We start from the raw sequence: 25,828 nt of genomic DNA, 5'->3' as shown, positions 1-25,828 counted from the left end.
GAACAGCTCATCCTTAAAATGGTACCCCATGAGTCTGACATGGCCCATGAACGCAGTTGTGGGAAGGCTGTGTGATATGGGAGGGACTTCATGAATGCAGATTCCTGGGCAGCTGCTTTTGTGAGAACTGAAGCCATGAGAGAACTGTTTTCTTGTGGAGAATTCTCCATGACATAGCAAAAGAAACTCCTCTTCCTAAAAGAACTGATGAAAGACTATTTTAGAAGTGGTCAACTGACCTAAGTCCTAAGTTTTTCCTCTGTACATTGTCAGTAGGAAAGAAAATAAAGTTGTGGGGGGAGGAGAAGTGTTTTGAAGGTTTTATTCTGATTCTTAGTGGTTTTTTTTCCTCTTCTTGTAGATTTGTTAATAAAGTTTTCTCCATAGCATTTAAGTTTTGAGCCTACTTTACTCTTCTTCTTAATCCTATCTCATAGAAGAAAAGGAGTAAACAATTCTAGTAGGTGCTCAACCCAGACAGTAATTGGTGCATGGCCAAGAAACAAAAAACGAGTGAACTAAAACCACTACACTAAATTGGTCTTTCTGCCCAGTTTTGACCTGAAACTGCCACATGTGCATAGCCTGACTCAGCTTTCTCACAGTTGCTACCATTGTGTAAATGGTCATTACAGTTAGGAAAAGTGTCATTTTTAACAGAGAAGCCTGATACAGACACAGAGCTTAAAATCAGGTTTCCCTGTTTCCTTGACTGAAAGAGGGGGAAATAGTGGCTTGTCTCTGTTTGTGTATTAATTGTATGGCAACTACATTCCCAAGTATTTAGGTATTTTTATTTTTAAAAACACTTGAGTCATGTTGCCCACACATTACGATCACAAACCACAACTCTTGTACCAAGTCATCACAAATATATCCAGACAGACTTCAACTCTTACACTGTACTTCTTTAGGGAACTACGTCATTTTTTACGTCATGAACTACGTCATTTAATCAATACATCAATACTACAATAAATCAATAAATCAATACTACATCAATAAATGAACTACGTCATTTATTTGCCCACAAATAGATAATGGGGAAACTTGCTCAGGCTTCCCAGATGAATACTGGCTATTCCACCTGAGCCTCTTTGAAAGGGATGGAGGCTTGGACTTGTAGACTTAGCATAAAACAAGTTTGGAAAACAGTACCGAGCATGAACAGAATGATAGTAACCAAGACAGAAAGACAAAATCTTTGGAGTGTCTGTATTGTGCCAGATTAATCGTCCACTGAGCTGGCATCATATAGTGGATGGTGGCAGGTGCCTACTGAAGAATATAAACCCAGTGGAATTCTACACCAATACTACCTCCACATAGATTCCCAACCTGCAGCAAGTTGCATCAAACTTTGGAGCTACTGGTGGTATTTTTTGTTGATTAATAACTTTTGGTGAATTTTTCATCTGTAAATTAGGTCAAATTAGGATACAGTTTCATATTTGGTAAAAGTCCAATTCATTATATTCCATTACTATTACATTTCTATTTAAACCTCATGCTCTTCAAGGTTACCAGTCTTGCATACCAAGATACTTTGTTTGCAATTATGACTTCGCTGCAGTCACCCTTCTCTTTTCCACATTACTAAAACCATGATAAACAGAGCAGTGAGATGAAGCACAAGGAAAGAGATCATGTGTTTGCTGTCTTACCTTAGTGCTTGTTTATATATACAAAGAGTGAAGCAGCAAAACAGTAGCAAGCACAAAAGTAGAGGAAAGCTAAACTAAGGCTCTGTGGGACTGTAGGACTGTACCTTTTTCTCTCATTGTTTACCATCTTCTCTGAAGCACTGGAGGTTGACAACCTAACAGCCTGATTTGCTTCATGCTTCTTAGATTGGAAGGTGATATATAACAGTACCATTAAAAAAAGCTTTCAAAAGTTTTAGCTAGCAACTGCATAAACTTAAGACAGCATTTCCTTTCTATAAAAAAGTTTCCCTTCTAAAAGCATTCCCATTAATGACTTCTGATTACCTCCCTACGAGAAGAAAATTCTATCCTGACTTTTCCTGATGAATGGGTTGTACTCCATACAGCATCACAAATCACAGAATGAGCTTGGAAGGGATCTCTGGGAGTCAGTTGGTTCAACCTCCCCCTGGCAAGCACAGCCACCTAGAGCCAGTGGCATGGGACCATGTCCAGATAGCTTTTGATTATGTCCAAGGATGGGGACTCCATAATCTCACTGGGCACCTCAAGCCAGTGCTTGGTCATCCTCACAGTAAAAGAATGTTTCCTGATGTTCAGAGGGCTCCTCCTGTATTTCAGTTTGTGCCCACTGCCCCTTGTTCTGCCACTGGGTGACTCTGAAAAGAGCCTGGCTTTGTCTTTTTCACACCCGCCTTCCAAGTATTTATGTACAACGAATGATTAGATGCCTGTCCAAGCCTTCTCTTCTCTGGCTGAACTGTCCCAGCTCTCTCACCTTTCATTGCATGTAAAGCTGCTCAACCCCTTCATCACCTTAGTGGCTCTCGGCAGGATTCTCCATTATTTTCATATCTCTCTTGTATTGAGAAGCCCAGAACTCAGCCTGGACTCAGCCCTGAAGGTGTGGCCTCAGCAGTGCTGAGCAGAAGGGAATGGTCACGCCCTTGATCTGCTGTCAGTGTTTTCTCTCATGCAGCCATTGTCGCAAGGGCAAATTCCTGGCTCATGTTCAGCCTGGTGTCCACCAGGATCCCCAGACCCTTTTCTGCCAAGCTGCTTTCTAGCTGGGCAGCCCTTAGCAGGTCCTGGTACATGGGGTAGTTTCCATGTGCAAGATTTTGCACATCTTGTTGAACTTCATGAGCCTCCTGTCAAGATCCACTTTTCTGTTACATCGTATTTTTTTCCATTTACCTAATGAAATTCCTCACTGTCCCACAGAATATATAGCACCATAGAGCCATCTGGGCTACAAAAAGTGCTCCTTTTTAAGCACAGTAAAATGGAATTTTGGCTGATAAAGTGTCTTCCCTGGCAGCATGTCTTTAAAGACTTTACCGTGGAAAAATGCAACCTTCAATACCACATTGATTTTGTCAATGCATTCACTGCATTCTCCTAGGTATGCGTGGGGGAGAAAAAAAAAATCAATCAAAATAATCCAGAGCTATGACACAGTATCCCCTCCCCCAGACCAAATCAAAGATACCCTTGCTGCTCGGATTGCTCCACAAAGGCACCACCAAGGTCAGTGCCTTGCAGGAACCTGCAGGTCAGGCTGGGGTGATGCACCAGGCTGAGAATCAGCAGCCCTGGAGGCATAAGGTGCCACTTGAGTGCCTCCTTCCCCACCTCAGAGGTGGGCTCATAAATGGGATCAAACAGAACCCAATTCCATCACCATCCAGACTCACTGGCTGCAGACTCCCTGTGCTGGGGAAACAGCTAGCAGCAAATAGAATAACTAAGAAAACAGAGAAAGCGAAAGGAAATAGAAAGTGCACTCTTAGATTTTTGCCTCCCCAGAGCCTTCAAGCCAGGTTTTACCATAAAAAATACCTAGCTTCTAGAACAAACTGACTGAAATAAAGAGGAATGTGAATCAGGTTTTGTAATAAATTACTCAATAGAAACATGGATATCCAGAAGTATTTGGCATCTACTTGCTCTTAACTGACTTCAACACACTTACCATCTTCCTTGAAAACTGCATCAGTCAGATGATAAACTAACTTTGAAGTCTTAAAAGAAGGCAAACAGAGCAAAATCACAGTGTTTTAAATCTGCACAAGTTGTAGCTCAATTGTATTTGACACTGATCTGAAAACTAGTGCAATCTACATGCTGAAAGAATTTCCAGCAGGAGGTATGCCTGTGAAGGAAAACCAGCCAAAGTCTTCTCTAGCTGATAGCTTCAGGCAGCCCTTACAAATGTCCCAGGCATGGGAAGCAACCCTGAAATTCTGATGTGTGATTCAGATAACAATACAAATTTTTATTTCCTCACATTGGATAAATAATTTTCTAAACGCAGCTGACAACTTGCTTTCACAGCTTTTTCATTACTTGCCTAGTGCTTTGCTGCTACTATGAGCACTACCAAGTAGCAAGATACTATTTTTTTAAATATGTGGCCTTCATTTAAGACAAAGCTAACAGAACTGGAGCTTTCATGACACTTCTAAACTGCAGGAAAATACTGCCACTACTTTAATTATGATGATATCTTGTGATTTGGAATACAAAGCATAAAATGAGGAGGTAAACAAACAGTACTGATTTGGTGGCACAGGACAGGAAGTTTTCTTGATGCATGGTTTTTCTCATCACTGTTTTTCACACAAGAAGAACTTCATCCTGCTATGAATATATGCCATACCTCTTCCCATATTCCTGAAATGAGTTACAATTCCAGCAGCACTAGCACTGCTCAGGATTAGTTTCAGGATAATCCTTCCCATTTTACATTCACTATACCTCATAATATCTAAGCTCTTTGCAGAGCCATGTGACTGATCCCCTGTCTCACTCTCTTGCTTCCAGGAGAGCAGAGACCTTGTTGTAGAGACTGGATTAACTGAATCACTAAGGAAGGAAACAAATAGATCAGCACTGAAATATGTGTAAACGTTCATGCCTGTCTTCAGCACAATAATTTTTAAAGATGACCATAATAACAATAATAATAATAAAAGAAACAACCTAGATTGAGAAGTTCCAAGTCATCAAAGATCCTGAGAGGAAGAAGATTACTGTCACCACCAATAGTTTTCTCAGAAGGAATGTCAAAAGGAATCTCCTTGCATCTCACCTTCAGAAAATCACTGCCTTTGCTCCATCCTTGTCAGGCATCCAGCAAACACTAGCAGAAGAGCCTTATTTAAACAAAAACAGACTCTTCTATTAATGCTTGCAGGACAACTTCTAACTTCCACATTAAATTTAGTTTTTGCCTGAGTGATTCACAGGTTTTGATTATACTGATATTCCCCCCCATAACAAGTCCTTACTATTTATATGAATGGTTGTCCAGGAAACCAAGAATCTGGTAAAACTGGGTAACTTTTCTAGATTCAGAATTTCTGTTTTTTGAGAATTTTAAGAAATAATAATAACTTGCTCTAAGAAACAACTGCAAAGAGAAAGGAATTTATACATCTTTGCTAAAATATTTTTTTCTATTTCTCCTGGCCTTTGTGGCTGTTCTTGCTCACCACAGAAGCACTGGTGGCTTTAATAGGATTCTGTCTCATCTTCCACTTTAAGAAACAGATGCTATCTTCCACACTTGCCTGCAACAAGTCTTCATACAAATAACAGTGAGCAAAAAGGTTGAGATAGAAATGGATGATTATTTGAACCTCTGGGTCCTGGATAATGTAGAGAGAATGCAGAAACTGTGGAGCAAGCCACAACTGGAAAGGAAGATTAGATATTAAAAAGGCAGAAAAAACAAAACCTCCAAAAGCAGCATTAGCACACAGCAAAGGAAAATAACTGCAAATTAATTCTCATCTCTGTAGCAAAGCCCATAACAGAGTCTGACTGATGTTGAGGACTTTTTTTCTTATTTTTTTAATTTTCTTCCCAAATCTCTCACCAATACACATATGCACACAAAGGGCAGACAAGTGGGAAAACCTGATTTAAGGATGCTTCTTCAAAACAACTTGGTTAGCAACAAAATTAACTGAGGGCACCAACACCTTATCCATGCTTTCTATGGATGCAACTGCAGACAAAGTAAAACTGATGGGGGATTTAATTTTATTTTTTTTTTTTTTTGTCTCTGACATTTAGGTAACAAGACATTCAGCCATACAGCTTCTTCAGAAAAGAAAGGACAAAAAGGTTATTCACCTACTGGGATCTTTAAGGACTATCTCACTCCCCTTAGGTATTTAGCTGTTTTTTCTCCCACCTTATTTAGACCCATCAAACTCAAATGGTCAGTTTTCTATTTGAGTCCTTTTCTTTACTCTCATCTGAGACTTTGTAAATTTCTCCAGTTTCTTCCTATCTCCAAAATGCTGAATGCCCTCTTTGTTTTCCCCTCTTCATTTATGCAAGATGAGACTGCAGAATGGATAAGGCTGGCAGTCTCAATTAGTGCTGTTTCTCACTCCTTTGAGGTCTCTGGCCTCAACCCCAGCTGTTTTCAGTGCAGCAGTCAAGGCTGGAGGACCTAAAAGAGTCTGGGCATCCCCAGAGAGGTCAGTGAGAACCAGCCAAACACCAGCCTCCTAGTCCCACCTCTACAGAAGAGGCAAAAGTATCAATCTGCCCTAGAAGATAAAATAAAGCCTTTTTTTTCCTTTCTTCCTGTCAGTGAATGAGTGAAGAGACAAACAAGCTGAAGCAGATAAAACGGCAGGAAGCCAGAGCTTTCACGAAAACTCATGGCTGCCCTTCTTGCTTCATCTGTATGGAAAGATAAGAAAGATCAGTTGCCTGCTTTAATTGCTACTGAACTCAATCAACAGGCTCTTTGTGTTACTTCACCAGGGAAGACATAAATCCACGAAAATATTACCACTGTCAGCTTTTTCACTTTAGTAACTACGCAAGTACATACACATTAGCTGCAGCCATTCCATGTTCAAGCAGATTTCCATGCAGCTCTCGGGGTCAAAGTGCAGAGGCACACAACCTGTACTTTGTGTGATGTCAGGATAACAAACAGCAGTCATAAAGATGCACTGTCCAGGATAAAAAGCAAGAGCATGTCCTGCATAAACACATGTTTTGTTGGACAGAGAGCAGCTGCTACTCAGCGACAAAAATTTGTCTGAAGTGGGATTCTTTCCCTACCAAAAAAAATCCTTTCTTAAGGATAATGAAAGCAGGTCGCAGAACAGTGATTGCTAACCAAGTAATGCCTGGCAGGAGATTTCTGGTCTAAAATACTAATTACCATGTGCAAAAAATTCCCAACCAAACACCAAAAATGTTGAGGGAGTTATTTCCCACCCTTTTAAGCCTTAAAGAACCCCATCCAGTTTGTATCCATATAAAACAGTAATTGACAGCCAGAGTTGTAAAATAAAGAATCCCAGAATCATAGACTATCTCAAGTTAGATGGGATCTATAAGAGTCATTGAGTGCAACTCTGTGCTCCTCACAGGACTACCTAAAACTAAACCATACAACTAACAGGTTTGTCCATGGTCAGGCTTGGAGTCATGACCAGAGTTCAAGAGCAGGGTGACATGACCCTGGGGAGCCTGTTCCAGTGACCAACTACTCTCCCAGTGAATAACTTTCCTGATGTTCCACGATGGTTTGTGGAAAGGATGTGGGAATGCAGCTTCCACCAGATCTCTGATATCTTAACACAAAGTCAAAACATACCAAATACACAGAAGAAGAAGGATCCATTCCTCTATTCAGAAGAAAATCCCTACCTACTATAGGGCATCTCATCAGAAAAATCCCCTTGCTGTAGACCTAAACTTTTACTGTTTCTGGCTAAAGAGTAAGAGTAGTAGAACTTTAACAGCTGAAAATGCTGCACGAAGAAAGGCCACTAGTGGGTGGAACACATATCCAACTAGTGAAATAAATTCTGTATCGCATCAAGAACTCTTACATCTCTTATTTTCACCAAAAGCAAAGCATTCACAGGAAAATAAATCATCCTCCACCCTGCAGAGTTGGTAGCCAGGTGAGTGGAACCTCCTGTATCGCAATTATTTCTTCATGGGAACAAAAATTACATGAAACAGTGTTCTTTTCTCTAGTGCTGAGTATTATCATATACCAAAACTCATCGGGACTAAAATGCTCCAGGAATACACCTACAATAAAAACAAAAATAAAGCATAAAAGGTATTACAATTAGGAACAAGCAAAACTAACAATAACCTAGTGCAAGAAGCAGTGAATGTGATAGAGAGTGAAAAAGTGTTCTTTTCCTTTGTCATTAGAAAGAGCTACAATGTCTCTCAAGCAATGCAGCACTAACTAGAGAAACAATCTGAGGAAAATAAAGACATTGGGAAAATGGTGCACCTTCAAAAGCAAGAAAGACTGAACTTGAAGTTCATTACATCATTCTATTCAATTGCCCTGCTTCTGGTTAAATATCATCAAATACCTCAGATAGCACTGAGTTTGCATGAGTAATGTTTAAATGAAGAGTCCATGTAGCAGGCATGTAACTCTTGCAACTTCTTGAAACATCTGTCTGAGAGCTAAGACTAAGTGGCACCCTAATTCCATATAATCATATAGTTTCACCCTAAAGACCATCAGATAAAATTGCAATCAGACAAGTGAACACAGGTCCCAAATTTCTCATTAAAACAATACAGATGAAACTATTTTATAGGCTTTCATCTGTGTCAGCTAGAAACTGTGGAATCCGTTCAGCTGTGAAAGGGGTCGAATATGAAGTAATGGAGGAGTAAATGGGAAAATTACTAGGGGATCAAAATACTAGTCAGTTTTCACCTTTGTTTCTGAAAGGGTGAGACCTAGACACCATCATCTTAAGCTCAAAGAACGAAACTTCCACAGGATTAAATAATTTGATCTGAAAGTGGTAGATCTACTAAGAGAAATGACTCAAGTCAAATTACCATCAGTGGCATCCCATTAATAACCTTACTATCTATCTCAAAAAATGAAATCGTGTAGGACTGCAGATTGACCTGAAAAGTGATAGCTCCACTAACAGAACCAAAATTTCTCAATTTAGAAGTTCAGATATTCTCATAATAAGTTGACTCAAAAAGAGGTAATGTCAATGGCATTCCATTAACAATGTTATTATAGATCCCCCTCCCCTTTGAAGCAAGTATTGAGACTGAAATCAGCCTGGATACCCTCACCTGGACTGAGATGGTTTCAGAAGACCTATAGAAGAGTGACTTCAGTGTGTGCTTGTGCTGTGCCAGGCACACAGCACAATTTTGTCATTTTAAGTGCAGTGAAAACGTGTCACACAAAATGTGTGCCCAGGACATGGTGAACATAATTTTTATCCACAAGAATTACTATTTCAGCCCCAGTCCTTCAGAATATTTTGTGCCTACACTATCTGCTGAACTGCTCATGGGAAGTAGCTCACATCTGGTCTACTGCCCAACATTTCCCTGAATATCAGCTGTGTCTCAGAAATAAGCCAACACCACATACTTTACAAATGAGGAAATCTAACCATTTCAGCTCCCTGGTTGTGAATTAAGAATATTCTTGGAGTCCTTGCAGCCTCCTGTGCTCTTCAGCTTATCAGAGATGGAAATACCTATACTTCAGTTCTTTGTAAATCTAGAAGCAAGGCTTACTAAACATTTTGATAAAATGCTCACATCAATATTGATCCTCACTAGGAATGCCTTGAGCAGTCACTGCTGTTCTTCTGTGAGTAATCAAATGCCCTTTGACAGGGAGGTGTTCATTTCAGCAAATGAAAAGCCATTAAGATCTAAGACCATCTAACTCTAGTCATTTTATGTCTACCCAGCTTTTTACCTGCAGGTGCCAAAGAAAGAAATTTTGCCAGAGCACAGGATGACCATCAACTCTCCCCAGAAAGTACAGGGGATGTACAACCTATACTCCTCAGGCACATCAAGCTGTTCAAATAATTTCTGTAAATCCAAGATTAGGACAGCAAAATGCTCTCATTTCTCATGGGCAGATGATAATATTCTGAGAAAGGAGTTTTAATGGGGATGCATGGAACAAGTGATAGCTGCTGAAGTTAGTTTGAGATGTCGTGACTTTTTTAGGCTTTTCTGGGTCACACTTTATAATTTTTGTCAAACTGAATAATTTTTGGAAAACCTCATGTGCAGTTATTAATCTTTTTCTCGTTCTCTGCTAGAACTGCCATTCCTGAAGGTGCAGCACATGTTGCTTCAATGAACAATACTTAAGAAGCTGAATGCAAAACAAAAATTGCTGCTGTTGAAATGTCCCAGTCAGCTACTATGATACAAATGTTAAGTGGAAGAGAGTTGGCTCCTTAGTCCTCACTCCACATGTTACGAAGACCAGCTGCCTCATCTTCCTGGTGGACATAAACAAAACGATTGTACAACTTTTTCCTAGGATCAAGAAAAAGGTGCAGCTACAGAGAGGCCCAGAGGACTTAGAACTAAATTATAAAACTACCAAAGAACCCCAATGTTTTTTCAGAGCACCATCAGCCATAGGAAAGTACAAGGGGTTTATTAAGTCAGACATGAGGCTTTCTTCTGGAATAGTAGTAGAAGCACTGCTTCTGTGTAACACAAGAGGCAGACTCGTAGACCCTTGAAAGAGGCCCAGGAAATAATTCACCTTACTGCATCACACTGGCCTTCATCTCAGCATCCCAAATTCTAACAGTTCTAAATCTCAGTTTAACTGATTATATTTGTAAATCTGAAGAGAAACTACATAAAAATCTGCAAGAAACTACTCCACATTTGGTATCTTGCCTCCCTCCACAGAATCAGAGGTGACATTCCTCATGAAAGCTACATGCCACTAAGCAGATGGTAACTGCTAAGTCAGAAAGGCACTGTGAGTCTCATTATCATGACCAATTTCTGACCAGCCTTGGCGATTTCCATGGCACTTCTTTCTGACCACCTGTTTAGAATAGGTAGAAATATAAGACCCAGTCTGATTTTATGTAAAATTGCTTTCTTCATATTCTAAGTCTGAATAATAATGGAAGATACAGCTAAATAACAGTCTCCAATGCTGCATGGCTTTTTTTTTTTTTTTTTTTTTTTTTTGGTGCATAAGACAGGCTGGGAGGGCAGAGGAAGTAGTACTGCTTAGGCTACTCAGGATAGATTCTGACCTCTTCACAAAGGTTCCACTGTGCTGGGGAATTTGAATTGCTATCTGTTTCTTGGTGGATACTAATTTCCTCTCAAACAGTCTGAAGGAAAATATCTTGGCTTACTAAACTAGGTCTGTTCATTTCCAGTTGTCTTTACTGAAAACCATGGATAAAAGACCCTGTTCTTAACATGGTAGCACTATGTCACAACCACAAGCATATTTTATCACCTGAGACTTCAGGCCTGTAGTATTCAATATGTCCTTTAGCAAATACACAAAGTCTCAATTAAAAGTGAAAATTAAGTCTAAAAATAAGCCACACATGTTACAAAAATGTGTAAAATGTTTTGATTATAGATTTAGTTTTACAAGATCTTGAATTTGCATATTTAAAAAAAAATATAAAGAGAAGGGGAAAGGGCAGGAAGAAACAGCAGTCTCTGCCTATTATTTCACTGACATTTGTAGTAGACCAGTTTACAGAAAGACAAAAGCTGGTGAAATGCAGGTGCACTGCAAGCCCCCCATAACATGTGACAGATTTAGATCAAAACTTCAGTGCCATAGAAACACTTTAACTGAATACTTACTGCTACATAAATGAATGTAAACATAAACAGATGCTTGGTTTCTCACTCTGTATGGCATTAATAGCAATTAGATCCTGCATAAGAAGTGGAAAAGAAATGAAAATAGTGTACTTCTGCTTTATAACTTTGTGTGTTTGCCTTTGAGGCATGCAGTGAACTACTTCACAGATAAACAACCCTGCACTGCCCTTAACAATATATAATCTGCATCCAGTGCAATGCAAATACAGCCAAACCCTCACAATCCATGACAGTTTAGGGGTCAGTCACTATTGCTGTGAGGTAGATTGTTACGGCTGCCGCAACATCCAGCGGAACTTCTGGACTAGAAAGATGGTGGAAGGCAGGGAAATGCTGTCCATTTATATTGTTCAAGGCTTTATAAACGCTGTTATCATTGTCACCCTCTTAAATCGATGTCAAAAACACCAAGTCAATAATCTGTTCATCGAAAAGAGTCTTCACATCTTCTCATCTACCAATTGGAATCCCTCACCACCATGCTCAGCAGGTGGTAGCTGCCATTCTGTTAGAACCATTTGATTGATTGTGGTTCCAAAATTGGCACATGGCAATATTACAATACATACAGCTCTACCACTAATGTCATTCATAGGAAGAGCTTCTGCTGGAATCCAAAGATTTCATGGCATTTGAGTTGCTTTTGGTGCAATCTGCTGCAAAGACACTCACATACTGAGCACACTAAAACAGCTAACATTGGGATTTTGACTTACAATAATTTTTGCATGGACAATACAATGTGCCAGACAGGACACTTGTTTGCTATCTAGATGGTAAACGGAGTCTCCATAGCAAGGGTTCTTACAGGGTCAACTTAGTTGGATTAGGTGAGACTTCCTAAAATATGTTTCTATAAAATTTTTGTAACCCAGCTGGCCCATGGTCCTACCTGACCATTGCCAGGTATGTATAATCACCTTAACACATGTACAAAACGCTTCCTAACTATCTGAAGTATGTGCAAAAGACTGTCTTACATGATCATTTCTACACATGCAAGAACTGCTCCTATTGATTGCCTTACTCTTGTACAATTGATTAACTTTGTAGCAGGAACTGTCTGTGAATACTTGGGACAGCCGGATTTCTTTACCCAGGATGTTAATCGACATGCTTAAGCATACAAATTGGTCTAGGCACAGCAGGGTCTGCCTGGGAAGTCTCAGGAACTGTCTGAAATTCCCACTGGGACCACTCCTGTAACAAACTATCAAATACTTCTTGTGCCAGCAGTTCCATCAGTCACCTCGTTTCAAATTGGGCTGCCTTCTCAAAACAGTTCTTTATCTCATCTGTGCAAACAACAAGCCTGGGAGTTCCTGGACCACTGGAATTTCAATTTAGGTGCACTAGGGGTGCACACAAGCACATCCTTGAGAGCCAGCTATGCTACAACCATAATTAAAGAATTAAACTTTATTTCTCTGCTTAAATCTCATAGATCTTGCCCATTAGCTCAGTTGGCTAGATCATGGTGCTAATAACACCAAGGTCATGGGTTCAACCTCTCTATGGACCCTACACTTAACACCTGGACTTGACAATCCTTGTCGTCCCCTCTAACTCAGAATATTTCGTGATGTCTGTCCAAATGATATCAATATCTGACCTAGTGAACTGTCTTCGAAGTTCAGATGAAAGTGACTGAGAAGTAACTGATTTACTGTAGTAAATGCCCAAAGATCTTTATGCCATGCATTACCTGAGTTTGGTTGTGCTGGATCACACCACTAATTTTGACTGAGTGTACAGACATCAACATTTCTAACAGGAAATCACCTAATGCAGCACTGGTAGTCAGTGGTCTATTGTTTCTGGGAGCAGTAAAAGCTGGAATACTGTCCATATATATAGCAAAGAATGGATCTTTTCTTATTTCCCTTTCAGACCAAATGTTCATCTACTACAAAAACATAGCCCACCATCCCTTCAAGTTCATAAATCAGTTGCAGGACATGTGGGCTAAACTCTTTAAAGGAGATGGCTTTTCTGCTCTATCAGTGATGAAGAGACTCTATCTGGGCCATTTACTCACAGCAGAGCAGGCCACTGCTCGTTCTACATTCTGCATTCTTCAGTTCACCTGATGTTGTCATCAGTGTGTCAGGCAACATCTGGGAAAACAAACTCACCCCATCTGTATTCCACCCATCACATACAGTACTGCCTCACTGGCTGTTCCTTCTGCTCTGGGATAGTGCAGATCATAATGGATTTAATGCCTGTATTTCCCTGTCAGTGAACTGACACGAGATTTCACATTAAACAATGAAGTGTAGAAGCCAAGTTGCACACCTTCAATAGTTTGTTCTGGAGTTTCTTCATGTAAGATTGAACTGAAAAACCCACAATACCCAGCAGCCTGATATTTGTCAATCACTGCTGTAATAGACTAATGTTTCACAGTTTTGGGTTTTTTTCCTTTTATTTAATGTTCAAAGAAGACCATTTTCAGTTTCCAGTTTTTTTGGGATGCTGTAATAGATACATCTATTGCATTAGGATCATAGCTGGCTAACACAACTAAAGCAATCATATAAAGTGAATTTGCACTGCCAAGTAACTTTCCAGTTTGCAGTCTCAGCCATATGTCACCACGTAAATTTGGAAGAGTTATGTGTGGGCCATACTGACTAGAGCAAGAATGAAGTGTGTAGCTGTGGAATAGTTCAATTACTGGCACCATTATCAGCAGCCCACACTTCAAGGATGCTTATTGCTGATTACTAGCTGCATGTAGCAAGTTAGTTAATGGGAGAGAGTTCACAATCCTAACAGGTTGTAAGTTGAAGGAGAGCATTTAAGCACCCATCTATCTCCCTTGAGGTTATTGGCAAGCAGTGGGGAGAGAGGCCAACTTATGTTGGGGAAGGTTACCAGCATCTTAGTAGAACTGTTTGTCAGAATCTTCAAGCTAACTGTAATGAAATATATCCAGCAAGCTGCCATCTCAGCTGTGTCTGACCCTTTTCCTGGAAATGCTGTTATTATGGCTCAGCTCCACAGTTAAGTCTCCTCCTCTTCTGTCCCATCCCCTATCATGTGCCCCAAGCAAAGATACATCTTTCCCTGACAATTCTTTCCTGTGCTCCATCCCTATTCCAAGGAGGCTGCTGGTAGTTTGGCAGCACCTGCTTCCAGGGATAGAATGAACCTAGGCTCTTTGTGGTGCAACAGGAATGTGAACAGCTGCGTCATCCTGCAAAAGGAAAAATAAATCTTCTCCAAATTTTAAAAGGAACATCTAACATGCTTAATTCACAGCAGTAAAGTAGGTATGTTGGTTTGCTGGCCCTAGAAATTCTGATACAACCCATGATACCTTGCCTTCTTTCTTGCAATCAAGTGTCCAGTTTTCCTCCAAAACCTGAGAGAAAACATCAGCCACAGCCAAGATTAATTTTCTACACTTTTCTCCAGAACATTGCTCCCTCTAACTCTAAGCTAAACAGCATACACTTTAAGAGCTGCAGGTTACGTTAAGAAACATTGCCAAATACCAAATACTTTAGTTTCCAAATTCTGCCTTTTAAAAAATTAATACACTACTGGAAACTGTTGACTGAATTTTAAATAGCTACTTGAAAACAAAAAAGTATACATACTATTTATGGAGGATCTAATATTATGTGCTCCCTTCCACTGTTTGAGCAGAAACAGCAGCAGAAGCAGGACTTTTCCCAGGACTTAAGGGCTTAATCTAACATGCCAGCTCCTGCTACATTAGAAGGAAGAAGCTGGAAGCTCATACATATCCAACGAAAAAAAAAACAACCCCAAACATGAAATGAAATGTTTTCTGTAGCAGCTAAAATGTGTTCCAAAACAACTGAGCACTGGTGAATGAAAGCTAAGCAGAAAGTTCTCGTGCTATTACTCAGTCCAGATCCTTTTAAAAGTCAGCAATTGGTATTGATTACAGGTTTAAAAAAGAACTATGGAGGGTCATTTAAACTGAAACATAGCATATACTGTAACAGTGAATCCACAGATCATTTCAGAGAAAGACAGGCTTTCTACTAAACATCCAGCATTAGCTCTATGTTTTCTTAATACCAGGCAGCATAATATAGCTCCCAAGAGTGCAGGTGAAATACATGAACCCAAACCAATCATTAAATCCTCTCTAGGGGCTACATAAGAAACAAATGAGATGAGCTCCTACAGCTGTCTGTAAACAGCTCCTCTGTCATCTTTGATAAAACCTGCAGAATGATCTGGATATGAGCCAGCACCATTCCTGGCGTTTTAAAACTGTTTATATTTATTTGCTTTCCTTTGGCAGTGTCTGTCACATTCTCCTATGCTCCGTACTATATACATACTGTGGGGTTTTTTGGTGACTGGTATGAGGGAAATTGCTTGGAATGGAGAATGATGAGCTCTGAACAAGAGGGGGAAACCTGGAAAGACCTATTTATGCATCAATACCTGCATCCAGCTAGAAAGTAGTCCTCAACTTAAAAGCCTATGGGTTACATGCAAGATAGTCTAGTGTTGATTTAGGTCATCAGTCATATAAAAAAATTAAGGCTGAGTGAAGAGGGAGGAACGAAACAATTTTGCTCTGTAGCCTCCTATCTACTCAGTGCTCTGCCTATAAATCAGAAATTTGGGGATTACTGAAGTAAGCTCTCTTAGCTATTATTTACTCAACTAGATTGGACCATACTCAAATGACCAGAAGGAAAACACTAAGAAGTCTGCCTTCCCCTGCCGAGAGGCTAATTAAAAACCCTACAATTTGCAGAAAAGCACATGTAACATAGACACGTACAAGATTTATAAGAACAAACCTCCTCCTTGCTATGAAGCTATAAAGAACAGAAGGAAAATCTCTGGCTTATTAGGTTAATATCAGCTTATGGCTTCATGTAGAAGAACCAGTGAAAAATAAAAACAGAAACAAAGTATTTTTCCTCATCAATCACTTTTTCCCTTTTCCATCCCATTCTAAAGGTTTCTGTATTCAATATTTCACAACGTGGTGTGCTTTCAATTTCTCCCTTAGTAAGTACAGCAATTTGCTAAAATTTGTTTTTTTTCCTTGTTTCAGCGTGCTGTTCAGAACAGTCTGGTAAATCTGTTATTCAAGTAATTCAAATTATTACCAACCACCTCAAATGCTAAAATCTGAATACTTCATTCTACCTTCACCAGTAAAGAACATACAGCTCCAAATCAATGCAGTGCCTCCATGATCTGACTTAAAGTTTTTAACTATGAAAAGACAATTACTTCGAGTAAGCCATTTCTCCCCCTGCTGATTGAACTCTCTTCATATTCATTCGTTTTGGAAGGGCATTCAGATAAAAAAGGCAGCCATTGTACTAATGCTACCTCATCATAGTGCGTGTCCTTAGGGTTTCACACATCTGTGCTTGAGGAATACAGGGCAGTTGAGTGCTTCCAGTAACAGACAGGCTTATTGAGCAAGATACTTAAGATTGCACCTATGCTACTAGGAAGACATATCCTTAGAAAAGTATAATGTGATGAGATGGACAGCCAGAATTCTCTTGCTAGCAAGTAAAATTCTAAGCTGCTAACCAAGACATTTAATTTCATTAGCTGCTCTCATTCCAGAGAAACTGCACTGATTTTAGCCATTTAGCATCTTCTTGTTAAGTGCAATCAGGGTTACAATCATGTCAGTTAGAATTAGTTGTCATCAGGGAGAATATTTTTAGGCAGTAGTTCCCCTGCGATTCACCAGTCAAGGGAGATGAGGAACAAAGGGATGACATCAAATCAAAAGTGTAAGACTGACACCTGTGTCTGTCTGTCTTTACCTTGAGCTCATCTGCATCATAGAAGTCTATGCGCACAGCAGGGACCATCCACGTCTGGAACAGAGTTGCCAGGATCTGTTTGGCAATTGCATCTGCGATGAGGTGAAAGTGGAGTGGGTTTCGCCTGATATGAGAAGGGAGAGAAACGTGTTAGTTCAAAGGTTTCTAATTGCTGTTCTTAAAGGACAACATCAGAATTTACAAAGCTTTTTCTGTGTCTAAGACGTTGAGGTTTGAGTCTGCAGCATGTCTGGTGGCACCCTGCTCTGTGGCCAAAATGCTGAGACACAATTTGAATACACGTGACCACAACAAAACACTCAATCAGTTTCTGGGTGGATATGAACATACAGATCCTTTGACTTCAGTGGAATGCGATGATTTATAACAGCTAGGAGTCTTGTCCCTTGCATCAGCTTTTTCAAAAAAGGCCAAGTTAATATCCCTTTGGGGACTGAGCTCTGGAAGTGATTGTTTCAGTTTCCAGGTGAACCTGGTAATTTATCTTTGTGTTAAGAACAGTGTCTGTGGAGAAATAAGGGTGCAAGAAAGGTTAAAAAATAACAACTTGAATGAGGTGAAATTCTGGGACCCTTGAGTTTACGTAGAACTTTTTTACAAAGCAAACTTGGGGCATCAACAGCTGTCCCATAGAAAGCCAAAATGAGATGTTTCAGGTGAGTGCCTTCTAGCTATTCACTGGCACAGCGAATAGAATGGAGATTGCAAATCTCATTACATCCTTTTTCCTAAGAGGAGGAATGGTTAAAGAAAGGCAGGAAGAAAGGAAACATTTTACTTGAAAACACCAGATCTGGGTTCACCTCTGTAGTTACAGGACTTGGGCTAACTGAAAAGCTTCAAAACATGAGAGGTGAAGCCAGTATCAGGAAGAATGGCAAACTCTGACAAAGTATATGGATTTTTCTATACTAATGTGAACTTAGACATTATAAATGCCTTGTTTGATTCCCTCAACCTCCCTCCCTTTCTGGAAGACAGTAAGCAAATCTTCTGCAGTAGGAAACCTACCAGTGGAAGTTAGTCACAAACTGCAGTCCTTCATGTTTACCCCTAGCTTAGCAACTTTCCCTGTCAGCAGAAAAGGACAGACTTTGAAAAAACCACTAAGAAGACAAACGGTTTGTTTAGACTTTAGCACAGGATCAATCTATCTTTGATCACTACAGCGGAATAGTGGATTCTCATTTCTATGGAATTTGTTAAGCTAAGTAAGTGTACTTGTTAATTGGTATTTTTCATCTAACAAGAGAAGTATTTCGTTTCAGATGTTGATGAAAGCGTAAGATGAATGATGCTACTACATTCTTCAGTGTGAATGAGAACTGAGGAAAACTATGTTAGTTCAGGCCAATATATTTCCATTACATTTTTGGGCTTAACCCAAAAAATTAAGGCTATTTTTTTTCCTCCATTTTCTAGATTAATGAAAAATGTGTGCCTTCCTCTTTAATGTTTCTCTTCTAGCTTCAATGAGTAATACTGCTTCCCACTGAACAAAGTCCACAGGAAAACCTAAAAATACATATAATAATGGTTCATAGTATTTTAACAGCCTTCTCAGCAGAAAGAGGAGATTGTTGTGATAAGCAATGTATGACTGGATTTTGCAGTGTCAGAAATACTGCACCTAAGATCCAACCCAGCAACTGGGGCTGCCAATGAAGCTGCTGTACTGGCTTCAAGGACACTGTGGACCACATTATCTGCTTACAGGAAAAGCAGAAAAGGGCTGAGTAGAAGCCTTATATACAAGATAATCGTGATGGCAGAAGAAACCCACAGCTGGATCTGCCTTAAACAATATCCGTAACACTAAGCCACAACAGGCTTTTCAAAGGACAAAGGTCTTTCAACCTCCAGCTTGCTCTGCAGGGAGGAGGGGAGAGGGAAAGGCGTAAGCTGCCAGCAGCTGAGTGTGTCCCATTACCAAGCTAAAGGGATCACAGCAATTACATCTCCTTCACCAGCCCAGCAGGAGAGTAGAAGAGGACACCCTGGCTCATGCAGATTCTGCAGTAACCAGGCACCTTGCCAAGAAAAAAATCAGGAAATAGCAGTGATCAGGAAATACATTTCATTAGTAGAGACAAGGCCAAGAGAAACAAAGTACACCACCAGTGGTTTTGGGTACAGGCAAAGCAGTATCTCCAGACAAATAGATGTTCAATATCAACATACACATCCCACAGAAATCCCTCTGCCAAGCAGGGGCTGAGTCTGGATTCTGATAGGACTGATGTTCTTCAGTAATTTCCTTCCTTTTTTTTTTTTTTAATTCTGCGGTTATTTATCTTATATTCTAAAGTAGAATAACAAGAGTAAAAAATTAGTTAAAAAAAAAAGAAAGCTCCATCTTCTTTCAAATGATCATTTAGTTAAACGGAATTGATATAAAATATTTCAAGATGAAACATGCTAGTTGAAAAGAAAAAAATCTGACACAAAGATACTCAGATGTTCAGTAGCAGTTTATACTTATCTGAGTGACCCAGAGTATATGAAACTTAAATGGGAACAAGTGGGTGACATTTACTTCAGTTCATCTCTTACTGAGAGAAAGAGAAAAGGATAACTGTACTCCCACACAGAAATCTCTTTTAAGTTGTTAGCCTCATGGTAAAGATTCAGCTGGAAGGAAAGTGTGTGTCAGAGGCAAGGCAGAAGATTATCACTTACAAAAATATATCCCCAAAACAGTATAGTGGCCTGATGACATTTAAAACTAAATGTACATGAGCCACAGAAAATTTTACTCCAGATGAGATTTCAGTTCTGTGAATTGGGAGGTTTAGCATGGTACTGGAAGCCAACAGTGCACAGCCTCAAAGCTGCAAGACCTTCTGAAGGTATCAGTACTAGCATACACACAGATGACATCTTTCACCTCTTCTGCTGTCTGCAATATGCAAAGCCTAAAAGATATTGCTTCAAAGTGTTTAAGAAACAAGTTTAGAAGCTTGAAAATCAACTAACATTCCTTAAAAAAAGATACAGAAGAGATTCTGCAAGCTGAGAAATCTTTCTCCAGAGATATATGAAAGGGATGCCATGGTTATCTGATAACATGCCTGAATCACTGGCTCTAACAATTGGGGATGACAATCAGGATATTGTGAAGGATTACACTGAAAGCTGAATTTCATTAAACTTGGACATTTTGCTCATTTTCCACTGGGCACATCAAGAGAACTAAAAAAAAAAAAAACCCACACATAAAGGCTGGTTGTATCTTGTACTGTTAAAAATCACTATGGGGACAGTGTAATGGGGACAGAACATGCAACCATGGAATAGCATGGGTCAATATATGGCAACTGTGATAAACTTCTCCCACAGAATTAAGAGGTTTTGGAAAATCCCCAATATTCCTATAAATCAATCTGTTTGGGAATAAATGTTTCTAGAATCCCAGGTTTCAGAACCCTGAACCCCAGATCTTCCAGATTCCTTACTGCAGAAGTAGGTATTGAAACAGGCACAGAATTTCTCACAAGAACCAGAAATACTTAATCTTATTTATTTCAATGATTTTGAACATTTGAATTTCTACCAACTACAACTTCTCACAGTTTCTGCTACATGGAAAATGCTGATGCATTAATGCCCTAATGTGGTAAAATGTAGTTACAAAATATGATTATTTCCCATCAAGTGGAAACTTAAGGTTCTAAGTACCCTATTCAGAAAACTGAAAATCTTCATATATTAACTTAGTTCCACTTATCTTAAGATCAGAACACTATCTGACAAAGTAAACCATATGTAAAGAGCACACATTTATTTTTCTAAATTACTTTCCTCAAAAGTGAGCAAAGGGAAATTCTAGCCAAGATTTTTAAGCATGGATGCTTAAATACAGGCTCTTAGACCTCAATATAGGAGTTTGAATGAATGCCCTCATTTTCCAAATTGCTGAGGTCCTATAAAGTTAGCAAAATGAAAAGCAGTCAATTATTTAAATGGCTATGAATTTAGAAGTCCCCTCCAAGGTACCCATTTTTCTCATGATAAGACATTTTTTCTTATCATGATGTCTTATTCTTGCATTTCAAAACTTCTTATTCTTCACCAGATTTATGATCTGCCTGCTCAAGCATCTGTGGCCCTTTTTTTTCAAATAGCCACTGTGTCCTGGGTTGTAGTGTAAGATGTGCACAAAGTATTCTATCACCATCTTCAGGAACTGTTGAATCCAGGTGGGGCAGTGTTTTCCCAGCCCCCCCTCCCTCTGGGTGCCTTCTGTTAATGGCCCATCAATGCCTTGCCATGACTCACAGATAACTCCCTCCTGGGGGTTATCTCTCTTTAATGGGCCATCAAGGACCCACTGAATGACTCATCATCCCATTGTGAGATGCTCCGCCCAGGGGGAGGAGCCAAGCATTCTCACCTGGGTATAAGCTGGGATTTGGGACAGTACAGGCAGCCCTCACCCACTGGATTCCCAGAGTATCAGAGCTACCAGACCTTTTCTATGAGATCACTGCTTCAGGAAGACCACCTCATCTGGACTGCTTCCATCACCCTGCTCAGGTTGTATTCTGACTCTGTCAGTGGTATTTCGTATTATTGCATTTATTTTACTCTTCTTTCCTTTCTTCCTATTAAATTGTATTTCTGACTTGTTTTGCTTTCAAACCACTACACACTGCCACAGAGTTAAATACTGAAATCTACAAATGAAAAAGGGAGTAGTGAACCAAGTCTCACTCTTCCCTTCTGCACTATTCCATAGCTCAACTGTTAGTAATTCAAAAGGCAGCTCCTTGGCTGCTTGGTTTCACTGTTCTCTCTCTGCAACAGAGGAATTTTATTTTCTAATATTATAAAAAAGGTCAGTAGACCAGGGGGTTTATTTCCAAAACTTATACTCTATTAAGGGAAGCACAACAAGGCAGTACCTTTTATATCTGTAACAAATAATTAAAAGAACTTCAATCAGGAATTATAAAAGGCAGTTTGGGAAACTTTTTCTCCTAATGCCTATATGACAATCCCTCTCTCATATGTGAAAAAACTTAATGTGAAAATCTTCAAGATTTTTTTATACCACTTTACACCCAGTATTGATGAAAATGCTCCCCAAACTATCGGAGAGATCCTAAATACACACTTGCTGCATCGCTCATGGATCTCCTTGTTTTGTGTTAACTTAGAGAATTTCTTTGGGAAGTATTAAGAGATTTCATGGGCAGATTTTTTTTAAACATTGCTCTATTGTTAGGACTGCTAGCAGAAACAAAAAGAAGTGTGCATTATTGATGCGTTTGTATGGATCAGAGAAGTCACGTCATGCTTTATGGTTTTTGCCAGAACAATCTTCCACAAAATAGACTGACAGGAAAAGTTAAAAACACTGACAGAGGTTTTGAATTCTCAAATTAACTCCATTAAGGTGAAGTGGTCTCAATGGAATATAGCCATTAGATTATATAAGCTTTAATTACCAGCTAGTGTTGACTTGTGACTCTTACTTGGAAATTCCATGTCACCCTTTTAATTTAATTTAGATTTTCATTTCGTTTGCCTTATTCTACTTGTTCTAAGGAGGAAAAAAAAAAATTAAAAAAGAGTTCATTATTCATACAGCATTCTGTAACACAGCTTAATATCCTGTTCCTAAAAATGCTCAGACATACACTTAACTTTCAGGTTACAAGCAGCCTTCTTAAAGCAAAGAGGCAACTTCCTATTTAAAAGCATTTGTCTGGTTGTTTGGTTTCATTTACACTCCTTACAAAGCCCCCACATTCCCATGCCACTATTGCTGTAGCATAGATGGAGAGTACAGCTAAAGAAGGAAACGCAGTGACTCCTGTGGAGAAGAAAGACTGACATACTGGGAGGGGGAAAAGGAGCACAACAAACAACTCAGTATTAGCTGGCACAAAAGAGAAGTTAATTTTTTATAGATTGTTAGGCTGACCTAACTGCCAGAAACAGGCTATAACTGTGTGTGTTTGTTTTTTTCTTTCCTTCCAAACGAAACATCATGTTAACCATGTCTCCAGAAAAGATAAGAGCACATTAAAAACCATTTTAGCGCTTACTCAAGTTAAGACTTATCTGAACAGAGAGAGAAAATATCTTTTCAATATGAAACTGTAATTGTGAGCTGTTTCTGTGGCACTCTAAGGTTTATAATTTTTAGAAATGGAGTAAAACTTTGGAAATCACCAGTGTAACTTGGACCAATAGTTGCAAAAGATTCAAGGAACATCATCAGCCACAGGAAACTGCCTCAATTTTGAAAAAGAAACGCAGGTGCTTTTTAGCATACTACTATAATCACTGTTCCCAAAAGTATTTGCACTTCATTCTGCCTATTTGACCAAATATAATTTATTTTTAATGTTTAGCCTTTTGGTTTGGAAAAACTAAAGTTAGGCTGCTCTTAGCACACAGTGATACTAGATTGGCTTGTGTTAAACTCATAATTTTTTTTAGCCCTGCAATGGCTTTATAAAATCTGCCATAATTGGAAACTGGATGTGCAAGAATGGAAAGCAGCAAAGTTGCAGAGTAGGACTGAGTATTCATTCTACGTGCCTCCCTCTGTGCAGTGCTGCCAATGCATATTTATCAGACTGCAAACCCTGCATTATATCAGCTCTGCTGAGTCTCCTCCTGAGAACAGACTGTCAGTTATGTCAAACTGGGTGTTAAAAGCTGCTGGATTTTGTGGCTGGAGCATACGTTTCTGAAACACAATACTGGAATCAAGCTTCTTTATAACTGGGAATGAAATGCATCTCTGAACCATGGTGTTCTTATGTGGAATCAATCACACTACCCCTTTCCTCTCCTTTTTCCACTCTCTGGAACCTGAAGATAGATATGGTTTCTCAAGTGGTCAGAACAAGCAGCTTCCCTAAGTCTCATAATATATATGGTATGACTTGAATCTTGGTGGAGAGCTGAAAAGTTCAATATGCAGGACTTGCTGTACATGGATGCAAGAAAGAAGAGACAGCACACTCCATCTATAAAAATCCTGCAGCTTTTATCCTTAATGACCCAGCACTCCTGCTGTTTTGTGTCTCTATCTAGCACTCTAGCTGAAGTTAAAGGTACAACAAATATGTTAATGCTCCCTGGGATTAGACTGACATGGCCTCCTTTTCTCAGAGCTTTTCTATTGGAGAAGTAGTGATTTCCTATGGAAGCAGAAAATTTAGGTATATAGTTTTGTATCAAAATGCATGTTAAAACATACCTTAATTACTAACCTGTACAGAAATGCCAAAAGAAGGACATGACCTCCTCACAAATTCCAGATAGATTCACTGATATCAGTGTCTTAAAACAAACATCAACTGAGGTACAGGAGGACAGGTGAGGACATTAAGCCTGGTTGCTTCAAGGGGTCAGCTGTTTAATCAGTAGATTGGATTCAGGGTGTGTTGAAGGAAAAACAAAATCTCTGTGACAATAAGTTTGGCAGCATATTTTTTCTGTTCTTGCAAAACTATATTTGAGATTAAATGTGGTGATTCTACAAATGAAGGACCAGTAGCATGACTTAAAGATTAGAAGATAGTGTTTGAGTCCAGGGCATTCCTTTAGATGCCCTGGAAGGTCACAGACCATGGCAGAGCGGACTGGGACCCGATTAAGAGGGTTTAAGATCTGTACAAGAGGGTTTGAATCCTGGCCAGGGGGGTCTTGGGTCTGTCCAGGGGGGTTGCCTGGCACAGAGCCCAGGGAGACATAGCCTTTGACTTCAGTCTGTGGGGAAAAAAGCTTCTAACACTGAGAGAAGAATTACAAGTCACAAGGGTGTGACAGACAGTAGTGCAGGGTACCACCAAGTGGAAAATTTTGTAGTTTAAGGGTTCTTACTATGGAGGTGCATGGGTGGACAAGATGAAGGGTTTAGGGCAGTGCCTTGCGTTGTTGTTCTTCTCCCCTGGCCTCCATCTCCTGCTGTGACAGTGGCACAAAGTAGTTCAATGAGATTGGGTCAGAGTAAAGGTGACCCTGTCAGTACAGGTGATAGGTATTGGCACATAACTGTAAATAATATACAGTAATTTTCTGTGTAAGAAGGTAGCAACCTCCCATCAGGGGGGAGTCATCCTGTATCCGAGCAGCAGAACACCTCAGCCAGGCACAGAGAGAACTGAGAGACAAGAATTAATAAACAACATGAGAAATAAAGGAAAACAAGACCTTGAAGACTCTTGATTCATTCTCGCATCTGCCTCAGGGCCTTCAGAGGGCAAAAGACTCTCTCAAACCACCACCTGAATCTCAGGTGAGCAAAGAGAACCAAACCTGAGAGGATAGCAAACTTCTCCACTGGAAGCATACAGACCTTTGAAATATCTGTTTTGCTTGGCTTGTTGGACAACGCCAGCTAGGACGACTCCCTGGTGCATATTTAGGGTTAGAAGAAGAGATATCTCCATGCCTGTTTTCACTGAGAACCCTCAAGTCAGAGGTAAACTTGATGCTGACATCATGAAGCACTGACTATCTGAACCAACCACTCCTGACTCTCCTAACTCAATCCTCCTAATGCACTATCCTGATGTGTCTCCATCCTTCATTCCTGTAATTAAATAGATCCTAGCAACTAAAAGAAACCTTTCCAGTCATCACCATTTCTGAAGTGCATACTGGTCTCCAAGATAACACTGTTTGCACATGGCAACCAATGCA

The 25,828-nt window shown here is 39.7% G+C and overlaps 1 protein-coding gene across 1 annotated transcript in view; it reads right to left on the bottom strand.

Annotated features, from left to right (window-relative positions):
• The window catches only part of LARGE1 (LARGE xylosyl- and glucuronyltransferase 1), a 277,165-nt gene that overhangs the window by 114,505 nt on the left and 136,832 nt on the right, over positions 1 to 25,828 (bottom strand). Inside the window, exon 5 of the mRNA XM_066319909.1 lies at positions 17,141 to 17,264. Coding sequence (XP_066176006.1) covers positions 17,141 to 17,264 — 124 coding nt within the window. The remainder of the gene's footprint in view (positions 1 to 17,140; positions 17,265 to 25,828) is intronic.

Source organism: Sylvia atricapilla, chromosome 5 (genome assembly GCF_009819655.1).
Source record: "Sylvia atricapilla isolate bSylAtr1 chromosome 5, bSylAtr1.pri, whole genome shotgun sequence".
Classification (NCBI taxonomy): Eukaryota; Metazoa; Chordata; class Aves; order Passeriformes; family Sylviidae; genus Sylvia; species Sylvia atricapilla.
The sequence above is the reverse complement of the archived record's forward strand: the minus strand, read 5'-3'. Positions and strand labels throughout refer to the sequence as shown.